The 18,277-nt window shown below is 54.9% G+C and overlaps 3 protein-coding genes across 18 annotated transcripts in view; all 3 read right to left on the bottom strand.

The window, feature by feature from the left end:
- Positions 1–3,960, bottom strand: part of npas3 (neuronal PAS domain protein 3) — an 85,293-nt gene extending 81,333 nt beyond the window's left edge. For 2 of the 3 annotated variants that reach the window (XM_086048639.1, XM_086048640.1), the window contains exon 1: positions 199–736. In XM_086048639.1, the coding sequence (XP_085904765.1) occupies positions 199–380 (182 nt within the window). In that variant the 5' untranslated portion in view covers positions 381–736. Of the gene's footprint in view, positions 1–198; positions 737–3,843 lie in introns of those variants that run through there. The other variant, XM_086048643.1, reaches the window with a different exon arrangement.
- prkd1 (protein kinase D1) overlaps positions 1–18,277 on the bottom strand; it is a 161,019-nt gene that overhangs the window by 134,952 nt on the left and 7,790 nt on the right. The gene's annotated exons all lie outside the window — the stretch shown is intronic.
- akap6 (A kinase (PRKA) anchor protein 6) overlaps positions 7,480–18,277 on the bottom strand; it is a 58,896-nt gene continuing 48,098 nt past the window's right edge. For 11 of the 12 annotated variants that reach the window (XM_086049336.1, XM_086049337.1, XM_086049335.1 and 8 more), the window contains 4 exons: positions 14,416–16,881; positions 12,616–13,908; positions 10,087–10,146; positions 7,480–8,639 (listed from right to left, as the gene is read on the bottom strand). In XM_086049336.1, the coding sequence (XP_085905462.1) occupies positions 8,598–8,639; positions 10,087–10,146; positions 12,616–13,908; positions 14,416–16,881 (3,861 nt within the window). In that variant the 3' untranslated portion in view covers positions 7,480–8,597. The remainder of the gene's footprint in view (positions 8,640–10,086; positions 10,147–12,615; positions 13,909–14,415; positions 16,882–18,277) is intronic. The other variant, XM_086049340.1, reaches the window with a different exon arrangement.

The following is an 18,277-nucleotide window of genomic DNA, read 5'->3' as shown; positions in this document are numbered from 1 at the left end:
AGCTTTGGCGGAAAAGGCCATCGAGTTACGATCAGCTGGAGTGTCGAGGCGCTTGTGTAAAAGTGCACTTGATTTGCGGCGCGTGCTGCGTTCGAGTGCGGCTGAGCCACAGGTCGGCTGCCTGCTGCGGCTGCCTGCTGCTGCTGCTGCTGCTGCCGCTGGCGGTGGCGGCGGTGCCTGGTGCCATGGTGCTGGTACCTTTGCTGGTAGCCCGGGAGCCCCTGCGCGCTCTGCGGGCTTCCGTTGGTCGCTCCCGGGAGCGGCATGCGCCCCACCGGGGCTCCGCTCACCATCGCTCCTCCTCCTCCGCCGCCGCCGCCGCCGCCGCCGGCAGCCGACGCAGTCACCTGCACGCCGAAGTCCGGGAAGATCCGGATCATGGTGCCGGCTCGCTTGGAACCAGGGGCGAGCCCAGCGCACAACCGCCTCCTCTTCTCTTGCTTTTCTTCTTCTGCTTCTTCTTTAACCTTCTGATGGAGCTCCGCACGTCCCGATCATCTTCTCGGTCCCAAAAGAAAAAGTGCCTTCGAGAGTCGAGGACCGAGAAATGACGAACACGGTGCCAATGTTCTTGTTGGGAGTTGTTGTTGTTGTTGTTGTGGTTGTTGTTATCGTCGTCTTGGCGTGCGGCCGGCGTGTGCGTTCGCATGCCGACAGAAGCAGCTCGTGCGCGGCCATCCTCCCCGCCGAGTGGCCGCCGCCGCCGACGACGCCGCCGCTCGGTCCGTCCGCGCGCGCGCCCGTCCGCGCGCCCGCCTGCCAGCTGCGAGTCGCTCAAGCGCGCGTGCGCGCGACGCAACGCGATGATACGCCGACGCGGGGCGCACGCGCGCGCGCCGGTGTGTGTGTGGAGGAATGTCGGCGGGAGCGCGCGTGCATGTGTGTGGCGCGCCAACGATGCCGCTGCTGGTTCACGTGGATTTTGTTGGATTGAATTGAAACCTCTTGTCTTATTTTGAAAGGGCTCCATGATGGCCACAGGACGGAAAGGTGCCAAGACAAAATACTAAATACTTTTTTTTTTTGGGGGGGGGGGGGGGGCTTTCATGTGACTCAACTCATTTGACGTAAAAGTCACGTGACTGGCCTAAATCGTCTAAACGTGACGTCACGTATGTACGTTCTGTGGCATGTAAGCAAGTTGTGACGTCGGCAAATCATGTCGAGCTGCAACGATGAATCAATAACTAATCAATTCTCAAATCAATCAGTACATTGATTCATCTTTAAGCTAATTGAGTTGTCTGATTCGTCTCTCAATCATAAATAATCTCACGTCTCCTCGCCGAAAGCCGACTGATTAGCCTCGTGTCTTCAACATAAGACATCTGCTTTTACTTCGGAAAGCAAAGATCGACATTTTTGGACATGCCGCAGAACAAAATGTACTTTGTGCATTACTTTTTTTTCACTGACGGAAGCGCGTTTAAAAGAAGGGACGACCAACAGACTTTGGGCCGGCTTGAGGAAAGGAAGAGACGACGGACGGACGGACGGGCAAACTTAAGGAAAACGCCCACCCGTTGTTTTTGTTGTTTTTTGTTTGGGACCGTCAGCCCGTCTGTGCAAAGTCGGGCCCGCGGGCCCCAGCCGGCCCGTCCGCCTTTTCTGGCCCGCAGTTGCGAGGACGAGAAAACAAGACTCACACAAACACGCCAATGAATCGAGCGAACGCGGTCAAAAGCGATTCCGAATTCAACTTGATTTCATCGTCTTCATCTTCCAAACACAACATGACGGATTGCCCATTGCATGTTCCAAAATCAAGCGGGCAGCTGACGCCCAATTTGATATCCCAAAGTGAAAAATAGCAACAAATGGAGGGAATAGGCTGCGCACGCACACACGCGCGCGCACACACGCACACACGCACACACGCACACACGCACACACACACACACACACACACACACAAAATGCCGCGTTGCATTCAAGGACTTGTTGGAGTCTGTCGCAACTCTGACAGCAGGCACACAAGTTAGTGTCGATACTTGAAGACACCACGCGCAGCCGCCCCACCCCCCCATTGTGATCATTCCGTTTGTGCCGATGACGACGTCGATGCAATCGTCACCGAGCTGCCGATGAAGACGTCCAAAGGCGTTACCGTGACGACGCGCGCCAAAGCAAATCAAGCGCCGCCCGCGTCAAACTGGGATGAAGATTTGGTCGCTGGGACGCTTGATGGATGAGGTCGGCCGGGGGGTCAAAGTTGAGAGGCCGGCCCCGCGCGCCTCGCCTCGCGCCGCCTCGCCGCCGCCCTAATCAAAGAGCAAACGTCGGCGACGCCTCCTCGGCTGCAAGTGATGAATGAACTGCTCGCGGGAATTACGCACGACGCCGTTATCTTGGCCGCACACCTCCGCATGCAAATGATTGATAATGGACATCCACACATGTCTTTGTCTCTGTCACACACACGCACGCACGCACGTACACCCCCACAATTACACACACGTTTGACACTCTCTTGGCCCCGCACACACACAAAGAGTTACTGTATCTTAGTTGCACACCTCAATATGCAAGTGATTGATAATGGACATCAACCGGTGTCTTTGTCTCGCTTCCTCGCGCACACTCCGTCCCTCGGTCGGGCGCGATGATTGATGGCGGCCGTCCCGTCACGCCGTCGCTCGGACGGCGCCGTCATCTCCACTTTGCCTTTTCTTGGCCTTTCGGACGCCTCGCTCGCCGTCTCGCTCGCCGTCTCGCTATCAAATTGCTTTTCAAACGTCTTCTGCGAACATTCGATCGGCAATTAATGACAGTCGTGACGCGACGACGCCGGAAAGCGCCCGGCCGGCCGCAATCGATTAGGTGCGCGAGGGAATACTTCTGCATTTTGACAGCTCATTTGCATATGCGTAACCCCGCCACCGCAGTCCCTGTCAATGACTTGTGAGCTAGCTGGGCGAGGATCCGCCATGCATTTTCAAACCGCAGCCTGTGTGAAAATGGATCACGTCAAAGGCAAAAAGTCCTGTTAGGGCGAAGCCACCGGCGTGGTTTGAGGGGCCTTTGCGGGTGATGAACACACACGCAACACACACACACACACACACACACCTGACTTGATCTTACTCTTGACTCTTGACCCTTGCAAGGCGCACACACCTCTGAGTGCAGTAGCCAGACCTGGCCAGTGGGGGGCATGCTAACCAACACGACCATCGTCAAGGCTTCAACAGTCCAACCCAAAACAGGACTCATCGCCTTTAACGCCAGAAATTCTTGAATAAGAACTTTGGAGACTTACTTGCAAAAAGCATTTTCCACCAAAAAAAACAATACAAATTCAAATAAATACTGAGGGGAAAAAAAACGCAAAGAAGTGAATTTGCAGGTGCCAAAGAACACATTTTTTGCTCAGTTCACTTTGTGTTTTTACTGTGCGTATGAAAAATCAACATCTTAAATCTTGAACGGAGTACCCCGAGGGTCAATACTTTGTCCACCCATTTTAGATTCATTCCTGCCCCAAAAAACACTTCCTCTATTCCATTTTTGGATACGGAGGCCACATCACTCTGCCACTGAATGCTTCTGGAGTAGTCTTTTTTTTAATTATTATTATTATTATTATTATTATCATCATTATAGCCCATAACATAAAAGGTAGCCAGTGAGCGTTTTCAGGACTCATCACGCAGGGTGAAGGATTTTCACAGCGCCACCAGGAAGTCATTACTTGCCAGCGCGCCACATTTTCATTCGGCGCACACGCGCAAAGTTGCTGGGACGCGGCCCGGCTCACAGTTTGATTCCGACACAACAACAACATTAACGACACGCTTTCCTCGGAGTGCTCAAAACACACACGCTAAGAAGGTGAACTCTGACCTCGCGTCCAGCTGAGTCTGGGGGTTGTCGGTGTGCTGCGGGCCAGGATGAAGTCCACTTTTCCATCGCGCCGCTCAGCGGCATGTAACACAAACACTTGAGTGCAGGTGGACCGACTGAAAGAAAGCACATTTCTGATTCCGTTAGCTGAGAATGGCAAAACTGACATTCGTAAACAGCTAACGTCGAAACTTACACCATCCTGAGACCTTCGCTAACAGCTAACATTAGCATATGTGCGGAGGCGTCAAAACCAGGTGCAGAAATTCAAGACCCTGCCACAGTTTGGCTCTAGCCACAGGTGCTTCTATTCAACTGGCAGGTAAACGCAGCCCGTTTAACGCACTGGAAGTTGTTCAAAAAAGGGAGCGAAATCAAGACCGAAAATGGCGGCCAGACTCCGCCTACTTTCTCCCTAACGTCGTCCTGCTTGAAACCAACCGTGACAACTGCTCCTTTAAAAAGGATCATTTGTTGTTCTGTTTCATGTTTTCAACCACCTGTTCGTAATGTCACATGTGGAGTCCCGCAGGGATCCGTACTTGGCCCTCTATTGTTCGCATCGACATGCTTCCGCTTGCTGATATGATATGTAAGTCTGGCATTAGTTTTCACTGTTACGCCGATGATACGCAATTGTATATGCCGCTGGAAATAACAAAGCCACGTAATAGCTGCAGTCTAGATGCGTGCCTTGCCGGGATTAAACGGGGGTTTTTTGCTTCTTAACTGAGGAGATAAAACCGAGATGTTGATCATTGGCCCCGCTCGTCATCGTCACCTATTTAAGGACACCACTCTTGAGTCTCGATAAATGTACGATTACCCAAAGAGGTTCGACCCAAAAATCTCAGTGCTATATTTGACTCTACTCTCTTTGCAAATGCGCATTAAGAATATTACTAGATGTGCGTTTTCTCACCTCCGCGATATTGCTACTATCTCGTCCAATTCTTTCTGCTAGGGAGGCAGAAATCATAATGCATGCGTTTGTTACCTCTCACCTCGATTATTGTTACGTTTTGCTCTCTGGTCTTCCCGTGTCAAGTATTACAAATCTGCAGCTAGTCCAAAATGCTGTAGCTAGACTCCTGACAAGGACGAGAAATTCTGATCATATTACCCAGATACTTGCCACTTGAGACGCGATTTCAAGGTTTTGCTACTTATCTCTAAAATATTGCACGGCTGAGCACCTTCCTATCTCGTCGACCACGTGCTACCGTCTGTTCCGTCCCGAAACCTTCGTTCCCAAAATGCTGGTCTTTTAGTGATCGTGTGAGCCTAAAACAAGTCCTCTTTGATGCCGGCAAGGGATCGGGCTTGTCATCTGGTGGCCCCCAAGCAAATGTTTCCTCCATATGGAGGTGAAAGGCTTTAACTGGTCTTTTGGGCGCCCGCACAAGTTGAGCCATCCTTCACATGTATCCGTCTTTTCAAGTTTTTGGCTTGGGGAAACGAATAAAGAATGCATCCTTCATCTGTGGATGGTCCTAGTGTCTGCGGCGGTCGTTTCCGCAACTTCCATATAGCAGCAGTGTTTGTTTACTCGGCATGTTTTTGTCATTTACCCCCCCCCGAGATAAACGGGCAGAAAATAAGCAGCACGGGCAGGAGTCGTCTAGCCTCTTTTGGCGTTCGGCCAAAATGTCCCACCCGTGTCCCCAATTTGACAGCCCAAATACTGCCGTGCGCGTTCAGCTTGTTCTCTTTAGAAGCATACAGGTAGAAAAAAAAATCCCTTAAGAAAATACTTAAGACGGAGGCGCAAGCAGGTAGGACGTCCTGACGTCACACTGCGCGATGAATGTGGTCAACAAATCAACACTATGCTCAAAAGCTACTCCAAGAAAACACACAACGCTTAAACGCTAGGACGGCAAACACACACACGCCAAAAGTATTTTTGAGGCAATGAGAAAAGTCAAATAAGTCTCAATAAAAACGAAAGTAGCAAGTACTCACACGTTTTTAATCGAAGGTAAAGTTACAAAATTCCGCCCAAACGCTCCTCGGCGTTGTGCGCAGAGCGCACCGGGCATCGGCAGGACGTCTCGACACCTGTTCACGTGGTAACGTCACGCGTCCAAAAATAGCAATCGTGCGGCACGTGTTTGAAAGCGGCTGTTTGGACTCTGCAGCGACTGCCCGGCGTTCTGCCAAGTGTCCTAACCCTGTCAAACCTCCTGCCGGAGGCTTGGTTGGACAGTCTACCCCTTCAACCTAACACTGAACTCAACCTAACACGCCTCACTATCGGCGTTGTGAGCATGCGTGCGCAGGCACGCCAAGCCTTGGTAGGACGTCTCGATGGGGACCAGGAAGGAATTACAGGACACCGGGGCGTCCTCCTGGGGGATTGAATGGCTTTTCACACCCTTTCAACTAACATTGCAGTGCATCATCATGTGTGAAACTTTATATGCTGCCCACTCGGCATTTGTCTATCTATCTATCTATCTGTCTATCTATCTATCTATCTATCTATCTATCTATCTATCTATCCATCCATCCATCCATCCATCCATCCATCCATCCGTCCGTCCATCCATCCATCCATCCATCCATCCATCCATCCATCCATCCATCCATCCATCCATCCATCCATCCATCCATCCATCCGGATCAGTCCACACTATTTTTACTCGGCAGTCAGTCACCTGTGGAAAAGACACCAAAGCACTAGCGAGCCAATGTAAGTGCTGTATGTTCCTTTTTTAATGCAAAGGAAACGTAACTTATGTGGGGGGTAAAATACAATCAAGCAAGAATGTGCCAGCAAACCGTGCTGAAAATATGCATGGCGTAGGCGTGATTGTCTTCTCACGTTTTGATGAATAATTCCTGGGAGGATGCGTTGAGATCACTTTTGGTCGCTCCTTCAATCAGGACAACATTAAGATCATATCAAAACACGTCTTCATCTCGTTTGTGATCATTTTCATCGTATTTACGATGGTTTTCACATCATCATCATCATCATGACCTTGTGACGAGGAAGGAAAACAAGTTTTGACTCAAATGCGTCTGCACTCCAATCATGGCGGCAGGAGGCGGGAAAGTGGAGCAGGAGGCGGGAAAGTGGATGTGATTGAGGGCAGGACAAAAATATTTGCTGTAAAAACATCTTTTATAACGCCAATCATTACAATCAAGTCAAACGTAAACACTCTTGTTGCCTCCTCGCCAGGTTAGCGAAGATCTCGCCCTGTTTTCATTCAGACAGTACCCAACTTTCTCACTTTTAGAAAAAAAAAAAAAATCCAATAAAAGCTCTTTTGAATGATTCTAGTAGAAAAATCCACTTAGATGATTAGTGTTTGAAATATAAATGGGATTGTTTTGTGGGACAATTAGAACATGGATAAAATACATTTGACAATGTGATCCCTCTGGAGACACGGGGCTGTTTACTAGCCTAGCCTAGCATGTGGCTGCCACAAATTTGTGGGGAGAAAAAAAGATGACACCGGAAACCCAACAATTCTTCTTTCATTTTCTTTTCTTGAAATCATGACGTTAGCCTATAGCTTGACTTTCCAGGATCACGAATGATTCAATGATTTGTGTGTGTGTTGTCCATGAGCAGGCGTCAGCCCCCCCCCCCCCCCCCCAAAAAAAAAAGGAAACAGCAAGTGATGCTAATGCTGAATGTTTATTAACTATTTACGGAGCCAAGCATGCCTCTCCCGGTATAAGATGCTACAAGACGTCCGAAGAACATCATCAGCTTCTTTTTCCTTTCTCGTCGGTTCTTTGATCAACATCCTGTCACGTCAAATCACACAAAAAAGTAGATTTATCAGCTAGCGGGAGTTTTACGATCTCCCGATGTGAACATGCGGTCAGGACACACGGAGCAATGCGCACAAAAGCCACACACACGTAGCATTCCACCTTTACAAATGTACACAAGTTGAGCCTCCTCATCACGACGGTGGCTAAAAAAGGTCGACGACGCCATCTTCATTACGCAAGGCACAAATAGACGCAAACGGTAGCTGATCTTCATCCAAGCAAAACATGAAAACGCCAAAGCGGGACCCACGCAACATGGCCGCCGCCGCCTGCGTACACACGCAACATGGCCGCGTTGCATAGATGAAGCAAATCGTGACGTTTTTGGCGCTCGTCCTCCCAAATTAACGCTCGCATCGGTCGCTTGTTTGTGCGTCTGCGTGTGCGCGTGCGTACGAACTTGTGCGCGCACTTCCTTTTGCGTGAGTGTGTGTGTTCGCGCGTGCACGTCTTTGTCTGAATGGGTGTAAATGTACTGTGCGCACGTGCGCATTTGTGTCGTAGCTACGTGTGTTTGCGTGTCCACGCGTACAGTATGTTCGTGCGCTCGTGTGTGCGCGCGCGCGCTTGTCTGTGTGCACGTGTGTGTGTATGCCTGTGTGTGAGTACGTGAAGTTTGCGTCTGTGTGTTTACATGTGCGTGCTTTTAGGGTGTCTAGGCGCGTATGTGCGTGTGTGTGCGTGTGTGCTGTGTAGGCACGTCGAGTCCGTGCATGTCTTGCATGTTCATGCGCGAGCGAGCGAGCGAGCGAGTTGGACGACATGTTGCAGCGCTGCAGCTTCTTGTCAGACTTTCTCATTGGGCTTCCTTCTATTTTCCTCTTCCACGTCTTCACGTCCCTCCTTCGACTTTGCTCTTCTCGTTCCGGTTCGGCAGTCACACGTCCGTTGGCGGTGTTGTCGCGAGTTGCTTGCGGGTCTCTCCGGTCCGACGTTGCGCAACATCCGCCGACGCCTCACAGGTGGACTTGGACGGTTGCGGCTCCTGCGGGCCCGGTCTGGATGGGAGAGGGAAAAGAAGAATTGGAGACCTCCACTTAGCGGAGGCCCAGCTTGCCGGGTTTCGGGAGTTCCGAGCCCAAACCCAAATGACAAACAAGCTTCGGATAGGCTGAAGCTCCAGTCAACTTCCCCCCAAAAACGACCCGCAAATTGAACGAGCGAGGTCGTGAGCAAGGGGGGCAAGGCTCACTGTTTATTGAACGGCACACACGCTTCTGAAATGAAAACACTCGCCATTAAGGAGCTCATGATGGCTGGGCCACGCCCGTGAAAGGAGCACAATACGGTGACAACTGCAGAGTTAGTTCCAGTGCTATTCAAGGAAAAAAGGCGCCTTCTTCTTCTTCTTCTTCTTTTTGAACAGCACTAAAAATAAAAATAAAAAGTTTGGCCTCTCAAATGCCAGAACGGCAAACTGTTGCTGCGATACGGCCAAACCTCGACTGCCAACTTGAATGCCGACCGTGCTCGTCACTCCAATCGCTCCGATCTCAAAACAACTTTCCCCGTTGAAATGAATGGGATTGCCATTCAGCGCCACCGTCAGGTGCTTCGGACCGGATGCAAACATGCAGCAACGACGCCGCGACGAGAGAGAAGCCTTCAAATCAAAGCCTTCCAAGTGCCTCTTTTTCATGTTTCACTCACTGGAGATTGCGCTGCTCCTTCTTATGTGCACGTGCACCTTGGCCACCGGGGGGCAGTATACAACATACGCTACATGATACACTCGCAAAGAAGATGCTCGCAACTAAGCTGTCCAATGACATTGCCTGTCTGCATGTGCTGTGACCTCCATGCTAATTTCCTTTTGCATTGTGCGATAGCATCAAGCTAGTGGGGCTCAACCCCCGCCCCGCTGCTTGCGCGCGCGCGTCGGAAACGTTCGGAGCATCGGCGGATGATGAAACCCGAGCGCACTCGCACGCGAGGGCGCGCACGGGCGCAATTAAAGCAATGGTGAAAGCGGCTCATGATGTGACCCAGACAGCAGAAGGTCCACAAGTGTGCCAAACAGGTGGGCTGCACTGGCACACCCGGCGGGGGGGCAGCGCCACATTTATGCATCACTGATATCACGCGCGCACGTGTGTGTATTTTGTCATGACACTGTGTACGCAGCTTTGTCCTCTAGTGTGTGTGCGTGCGTGCGTGCGTGCGTGCGTGCGTGCGCGGCGAAAGAACAACCTGCAGCTGTTGGGCTGTCAGAGCGTCGACAGGACTCGTGTGCCCTGCCCTGAGGGGTGTGCGTGTGCGTGCGTGCGTAGTACGGGGGCACTGAGGTTTGCTTAGCCCCGGAGGCACCCATAGGCCAGCTACTAGCGTACGCACACACACGCGCGCACATTTACGGTCTTGGCTCCTTAGTTGTTTTGCTGTATTTCATTGGTGTGGTGTGTTAAAACGTAGTGGAATCAAAGTGTGCCGTCCTTTGTGACCTACTCTGATTGGCCGAGCCGAGACTTGAGTCCGCCCCCGTGCGGCTTGATTGACAGCGCTCACCTGCCGGAGAAAGAAAAACAATGCAAATGATGAATCCTTCAAGGAAAAACTTGGCTTCAATTCTACGAATTCATTCTTGAAAAAAACACAAACGCAAATTGCACTGAGTGTTCATCTGCGCTTTAAGGGCCGGCTCATTGCTATGCGGCGCCGCGCGCAAGCAGACAAAGAGTCCAAAGTGCGAAAAGTGGCTAAAGCGCGGCGCTAGCAAGGCTGCGCGCTGATTTGCATGAGCAAATAGAAAAGTGAGGGGGGGGGGGGGGGGCAAATGCGCTAATTCAAGGCTGATGAATCCTAATCAAATGCGACTGATAGTAATTATGCTGATGTTGTTCCCTGGACCTGAAAGTGAGACGTCTGCAAATCCCACCTTGCATTAACACCTCGGGGAACCAAGGGGGGGGGGGGGGGGGGGCGGGGGCGAGACTGAGCTAGCATACATCTTTGCAGTAGAGCTTGAAGAAAAGTCATATTGAGACCACAGTGGACCCCCGCCCGCTCTTGGCAGATTTTCTTTGCCAATTTTTGCTGTTTGCGGCTCGCCCTGCAGAAAAACTCTGCGTCGAACTGACACCCGTTGAAATGCGTCGGGGGTGCCAACATTTCAAATCAACCCCCACTACGCCCTTGCCACCCAAAAACAGCGGACCTCACTGCGGGCGTTTGCTGAATGTTCACGTCCGATCAAACGCGAGCTTTGCATTTAGCGTCGCTTTCGCGATTCGTGCGTTGGTCTCGGATGGGATCGATGTGCGCTTGAATTTCCTCGTGCGTTGTCGCGGCGCTTGACTTTTTCCACATTTTGTTGTTGCGGCCTCATTCCAAAATGGAATCAATTCATTCGCTCCCCCTCGCTCCACATATCTTCCGCACCGCCGGGACGCTGGCCGTCCGCCTAAAGCGAGCCATCGGCCACCGGGGGCGGCGCTCGTCTGTGGCGGAGCGGAAGCCCGCCGAAGGACGAGCATCTCCGCAACCGGAGTGGCCGGACGCAAGCCGCCGTTTGAAGTTTGCCAAAAGCCAGCCCGAGGCCTCTCGGACCGCGAGGAAGAACATTCTCGGGTCTGACGAGCCAAAGAGCCGAGTCTTTGATGCCAATGGCAGCCGCCCGCCCTGTTTGGAGGAAGCCAGGCACCGGTCGTCACCCGACCGATAGCATGGCCGCAGTCAAGCCGGGCGGCGGCGGCGGCGGCATCGTGACCCGGGCATGATCGGCGGCGCGCGGACCGGCAAACTCGTCGGGATTGAGGGAGAGATGAATGTCGCGATCTTCGGGGACGTCCTGGACGAAAGCCCGCTCCCGAGCGCTCGGGACCTCAGGCCCGAGGTTGGACTTCCAGCAGGACGGTCACCCCAAGCACGCGGCCGGGACAAGGAAGGAGCGGCTTCGGCTCAGCTCCGCCGATGTCCTTGAGCGGCCCGGCCACGGGCCAGTCTCGAAGCCCGTCCCGCATCTGCGCAGAGATGTGGGAACTGGACGGCTCGAGCGTCGCTCGGAACGCCCATCCCACCTGAAGGAGCTCGGGAGGTGCCCAAAGAGACCCCAGGGGCCAAATTGCCCAAAGATGGGCGTGGCCTCATTTTCAAAGAGGCCGTCGAGTCGTGAGCAAAGCCTGTCAATACTTTACTGCGCCGTGTCGGTCGCGTCCCACGTTAGTTTGAATAAATATTGGAAATAAAGAAGAACAAAACTTTTTCACCACATTGTCATTATGGGGTGTTGTGTGTAGAGTTTGGCGGGGGGGGGGGGGGGGGGGGGAATCAGCGCTTTCCATTTTGGGATGAGGCTTAATATCATCATTCGTGAGCAGCTTTTAATGGGAAAAATCTGCAGCTAATCCTTCGGTATCAGCCCATCTCACTCACGGATGATCGCATCGCAATCGGCGGCAGAACGCTCTTGATCGGAACAGCGTTCAAAACCACAACTAGGAGAAATGTGTCTTTTTCTCTACCTTGTTGTTTTGAAAGGGGCACTAAAAACGGGAACGAATGTCGGGAAACATCAGTGAACGGCAAATCGTTTTTCGAGTGATTACGAATAAAAGTCACATCTAAGGACGTCCCGGCCGATGTAAAGAAAAAACAAGAAAAGACCAAACCTTATTATTGCGACCTGTACAGCTGCGGGGGAAAAAAAAAAAAAGAGTAAAAAGAATAATGCATCATAATCAAATCTAAAGTCTTCTGAAGAAGGGAAGTAAACAGAAGCAACTGCGATCATTGGGTTGCACCCCCTCTGAGGCTGTGTCGGAATCAAAATCAAGCAATCCCATTCACCTATTCTGATCATTTGGCATCCTAATCTATGCCAATTGCTGGTTTGGATCGAGTTTTGCAATGAAGGAAGGTGTGACGGGTGCGGCAGGAGAGCCGGGTGTGCGGAACACGCAGAGCGAGTGGTCGGGTTTGGCCGCCCAACACTTGGAGCAGATTTCTGAGGATCAGGCTAATCTTTGTGGCACCAACCTGCTTCTTCTTGGCCGTCGCCGGCGCGCTGGTCTTCGCTTCCTGTCGCCTCCGCCCCCCCGCCGGCCGGGCTTCGGGCCGCTTGGCGCCGCGAGCGTCGGCCGCCCCTCGCTTCGCCGCCGCCGCCGCCGCCGCCGCCGCCCTATCAGCCTCTTTGATCGGCCGGCGGTTAATTTTGGGATTAATACGCGTGGCGGCGGGGGCGGGGGCGGGGGCGGAGGCGGGCGGCTCTTTTGAGGGATTTGTCGCGGAGCCGCTGACACTTATCTTGGTCATTACGGCGCCAATATTGGATTGAAGCGCTTTAGTATCTGCCAAACATTGGGCCGGCGAGGAGCCTGTCGGGGCGACACGCGCCCGGGGATTAAGATAAGAAGGAGCCTCATTACTAGGCGCCTCCTCCCGCCGCCCCGACACACGGCGGCCCCCGAGGCGCCGGCCCCCCCCCGGCCCGGCTTCTCCCCAAGCCTCGCCGTCGATGGAGAAGGAGCCGGAAGGCGGCTGCGGGACGCCCGAGGCGAGCCTCTGCGCACGGGACGCGGGAGTCTCCTCCTCCGGGGAGGGGCCCCGAAAGGACTGCGGGCCCTCCACCCTGGAGCTCTTTGCTTTGTCTCGGGCCGGTGGCGCGGGGCAGTCGAGGGGCGAGCCCCGCCGGACCTTGCCGCTGATCGACAAGGAGCCGCCGGGAGGCTCCGGTACAGTCCGGACGACTCTCTGGTTCTCCTCCGGGGGGGAGCCCCGCCAGGGTTGCGGGCCCTCACGTTTCCAGATCTTTGCTGTCTTCTCAACGGCTGGCATGTTGGAGCCGAGGGCCGAGCCCGGGCAGTCTTCAGCGTACGGCGGTTGCGGGACGGCGGACGCGACACTCTGGGCCTCCTCGGGGTCTCGGAGCCACGCCTCCTTGAGCGCTTTCTCGGCGGGCGGCAAGCTGTAGCAGAGCGGCGGGCCCAGGTAGACCTCCTCCGTGCAGGCGGGGAAGAGCGCCTCCTCGTCCCGGACGTCCGGGCTGGGCGGCGGCGAGGGGGCGGGGCCGGCGGGGTGGCCTCGGCGGGACTCCAAGGCCCGGGTGCCGACACGGGGGTCGTCGGGTCTGCCGCTTTGGGCGGCGGCGGGGCTCGGGTCCGGCGTGGGGCTGGCGGCGCGAGTGGGGATGAGGTAAGGCGCCGGCGCGGCGCTCTTGTCCTCGGCGCACTCAGTGACTTCGCCGCAGTCGCTGTCGTGGGACGAGAGCGACAAGTAGGCGTAGAAGTCGCCTTTGCGCAGGTGCAAGGGCCGATGGGAATGTTGCGCCACCTGCAGCCGGCACAAAGGACACAAAGGTCACATATTGGCCATTCGTCCGAGAGCAATCGAGGCGCCGGCCCGGCCGCCGCCCGCCGAGCGAGCCGTCCGTTCAATGGGGGGAAATCGGTGAACGTCCGCCCTGGGCGGGCGCTACGTGTGCCCTTGAAACAAAGCCCCCCCCCCCAAAAAAAAAAGACGGCGAGCAAAAGTTTGCAGCGGCTAAGCAAAGTTGCTCGTTTTCCTTCGGACCTTCACGTGGACGCCGCATTTTACGGCAGCGGGCGTCACTTTACGACAGCCTCAGAAAGACGGACCGTGAAATATTCTTCACTTTTCATTGTTTGATTAAATAGTCATTTCAACTTTACGGTCAAGTTTTACGTCTTTTATAACAGTTTAAGTGTATCTGAATGTATATGTATATTTATTACCCTGTATACAGCTTTGTTCTTTGATACAGTTTATATTTTATGGACAATGAAGGTCCATAAGAGTGCGTGCGTGTGTGCGCGTTACCTTTTCTCTGATGTGCTGGAAGGAGGCGGGGCGTAGCTCAGCGTGGGACTTCCTGACGCTCAGCGTCGGCTCTTGTCCAGGAATGGCTTTGCTCCGGCGGGCCTCTGAAGTCAAGTCCAGGATTTCCATGACAAAGTCGCGCACGCCGGCCTCCTTTGCCTGAGGCGAGGGGGGCGAGGGGGGCGAGAGGGGCGAGGGGGGCGAGAGGGGCGAGGGGGGCGAGAGCGGCGAGGGGGGCGAGAGCGGCGAGGGGGGCGAGAGGGGCGAGGAGGGCGAGGGCGGCGCGGGCGGCGGGCGGCGGCAGCACCACGAGGACGCGTGAGCGCCGTTCCACTTTTTGGCGGGCAGGTAGGACTGTTTGTCGCGGACTTTGCTCCTGCTCTCCTCCGTCACCAGCGAGGAGAACTTGAACCTTTCCTGGCTGGTGATGGCCTTCCTGTCGAGGGAGGGGGAGGCCCTCTGGCAGGGTAACTCGCCCTTCAGCTGCCCCACTAGGGAGCAGCAGCCAGCGGGCGGCAGCAAGTCGCGGGACGGCAAAGAAGGAAGCGGGTTGACGTCCTCCGCTGCCGCGCAGAAGGTGAGGGAGGCCCCGACAAGCTGTCCTCTCACGGCGTGAGTTTCTGCTCTCGGCTCGAGAGGTTCTCCCCTCTTGGTGAACACGGCGGACTCCTCTCGCAGGAGCTCGTCGTCCGCATCGTTCCCCCTCAAGCTGCTCTGCTCCACGTTCCCGTTCTCCACGTCATCCGCAAAGTGGCCCAGCAAGCGCCTGCCGGCGTCCCTCCGGTTCTCCTCCTCCTCCTCCTCTTGGTGCGACCGCTGGTCTTGCTCGGCGCAGTCGAGGAGGCGTCCTCGCTCGGGGTCCTTGCTCCCACACTGGAGCTCATCCCATAGTCCGACCTCTGTCTTCGAGGCGCGGGGAGGCCGCAGCCGGGCCCGGAGCTCCTCCTTCGTGTCGTCCGAGCCCAGCGGGGCCGCCTCGTCGTTCCCGGACGAGGCCGGCGTCAGCATCTCCTCCTCCTCCTCCTCCTCCTCCTCCTCCTCCTGGACGCCCATCTCCTCCTCGGTGAGGGTGAGGGTGGAGGAGGACAGGAGGTCGCCGTCGTCCTCGTCGTCGGTGCAGGCGGAAGTGCAGGAGACGTTGACCACCATGCTCAAGCTAACGGCGTCGGCCTCCTCTCGCCGGCCGCTCCTCCTACAGCACCTCCCGTAGGGGCTGGGCTTGCCGGCCCCCGCCGAGGCGCGGTCCGCAAGGAGGCTGCCGTCATTGGGGAGCACGGTGAGGTCTTCGGAGCCCGCCGACGACTCTTCGCCGCTGCTCAGCTCGGCGAGCGACGCAGAGTTGCCGTTGGCGAGCGGCGGCAGAGGCCGGCGGGAAGCTCGCCGGCGCCGGCCGCCCGCCGAAGGGTCCGGAGGAGATCTGCTGCGGAGCGTCACGGCCGAAGCGCTGCGAGTCATTTGGGAGGCAAGGGGACTCTCAATGTTCTCCAGCCGCTTGAGGAGATCCAGAGTTCGCCTGCTCAGCTCTCCTTGCGCCCCGCCCCCAAGGCCGGGGTCTCGCGCGCCGCGGCGGCCCTCATCGGCGCTCTGGCGCAGGTCCGGCTCGGCCGGGCTAACCGGGCCGTGGCAAAGGGCCAGGCCGCTCTCCAGGGAGGCGCTGCGATGGAGGTGATCTTTGGAGGGGAACAGCTCACGGCCCAGCGACAGGAGCGACTCCAGAGAAGACCCCGGAGACAAGACGGGGCTGGCGCCGGGCTGGCGCCGCTCCGGACGGAGGCCGGCGGCAAACTTGCACGCGCTTTGCTCCAGGTCGTCCTGCTCCTTCATCAAGAGCTCAAGGTCCGCACTAACCGCTTTCTCCGGGCTGGACCGCTTCTCTTCTTCTTCTCCAGTTTGTTGGATTCTCCGCACTGCGTCCCCTCTTTGCTCCTCTTTGCGCAGGCCCTCCTCCTCTTGGCCGAGGTTTCCCCGGCCCAAAATCGTCTCGGCGTCTCCCGCATCGCTGACGATTCCGCTTTCGCTCCCGGAGCGCCGGCCGCCGCCGCCGCCGTCCCTCTGGAGTCTCCTCTCCCGATCTCGCGCAGCCGGCAACAGTCCGCCCAGGAGGTCCGGGAGGGACTCGGTGGAGGAGAAGGTGGAATCCTTGCTCAGGCTCTTCCGGAACACGCGCTGCTTCCTCTCGGAGGCGCCGCGGGGAAGCGGGCGAGGTCCGTCCAACTCCACCGTGTGAAGGCTGTACACCTGGTAGACGGGCGGAGGACTCATTCGAGGAGGGACCTTCCCCGGGACGCCATCCGAAGGCATTCTGGTCCCGTCGTGCGTCGGGTCGGCTTCCGGTACTTGCGGCGCCTCCGCCACCGCCATATCGGTCTCGTCCCATTCCCACGAGTCGTCCGGAGCCGAGGCCGCCGGGTGAGCTTGGCCGGGGCTCACCTCCGACGGGCCCCTTTCCAGAAAGTCCCCTGGCACCTGCAGACAAGACAATCGGATGTCGGTCCATTCATTTCACCACCTTGAAGTCAGACACGCTGAAAATAGGGCTCATCGGTCATTTATAAAAAAAAACCAAAAAAAAAACAACATTATTTATGTGCTCATTTCATTCAAATCATCGACAAAAAATGTGCATTTCATGTGAGGTTGTTAATTGAACAATGTCAACATAAGCGATTTAATTAGAAATCAGACTAAATGTGAGAATTGGTTGCTTGACGATTACATTACATTACTTGAATATGCTGTGCGAGTACATTTTTCAAAAAGGGGCGTTCACTAATTGGTCAACGATGCTGGCATCAGTTCGAGAAAGAAAACATGAGAATGATTGATCGTTTTACCACTAAGTCAAACAAAAATGCACTTTTTGAAGTCGACTAAACATTCTCTGAGTTCAATACGTATATAAAAATGTAGTACTCAAAGAAATACTTTTGAATATGCTGTGGCCAATGTTTTGACTCAAGCGATTGTAAGGACGTGAATTGAAAAGAAAAGAATGAAAAGATGAGAGTGATTTCCCAGCACAAAGAAGACGAAAGTCTTCCTCCGAGAGAAGTGGGAAGATTCCAAAGCCGTGAATAATTCACGGTGGACGTCAACGCGCAACCAAAAACCTTCAGAAGGCGGCGGCGGCGGGAAAATGTGCTTAGACGCCGGAATTGTGCACTTGCACAGACATAATTATACAAATTGCTCCTCATCTCCTTAATATGAATGTGGGGGGGGGGGGGGGGGCATATTAGTCATTCATAGCCTATTAATCTCATAAACTAGTTGGCCGTGCGTGCGTGTGCTCGTGCGTAATGGATTTGTGTCTTTCGGATAAGGCCGACGCAACCGAGCGCGCTGGTGGGACACAAAGGGGCGGGGCCTTCATCCACCTAATCCAATAACCCCCCCCTCAAAAAAGAGCTGCTTCTGTATTATTTACGTGTGTGATTGATTTGACGTCCGTCCTTCCTCTGGAGTTTGAGCGCAGCGTCGTGGCTAATTTCATGACGAGCGACGGGTGACGACGGCAAATGAAATCTTGGCGCAATTTCATCACAAGTTTCACACGGAAGTCCGTGGCTAAGCTTTTTCATTGTCCTTGAAAGATGAGACAAGGGGGAAGATGAGGACAAAGAGGAGCGTGCGACAACTCGGAAGGTGAAGATGAGCAGGGGGACGACGTTGGCGGCGGCGACGACGACGATGCCACGAGGAGGATCGGCGGCGCTTCTTCTTCTTCATGTTTATTTGGTGGACGCACATTTTTGCCAGCGGCTTCCCGCCGAGCGGCCTGGATTTGTTAGCGTAAGGGCAGTCGGACGCTGCCGGCCAGCCCGCCGACATGATTCATCGTCATGGGCAAGGAGGAAAACAA

Source organism: Filicampus tigris, chromosome 13 (genome assembly GCF_054856515.1).
Source record: "Filicampus tigris isolate MCC_2025a chromosome 13, RoL_Ftig_1.0, whole genome shotgun sequence".
In the NCBI taxonomy this organism is placed as follows: Eukaryota; Metazoa; Chordata; class Actinopteri; order Syngnathiformes; family Syngnathidae; genus Filicampus; species Filicampus tigris.
This window is presented reverse-complemented; position numbering and strand designations above follow the sequence as displayed.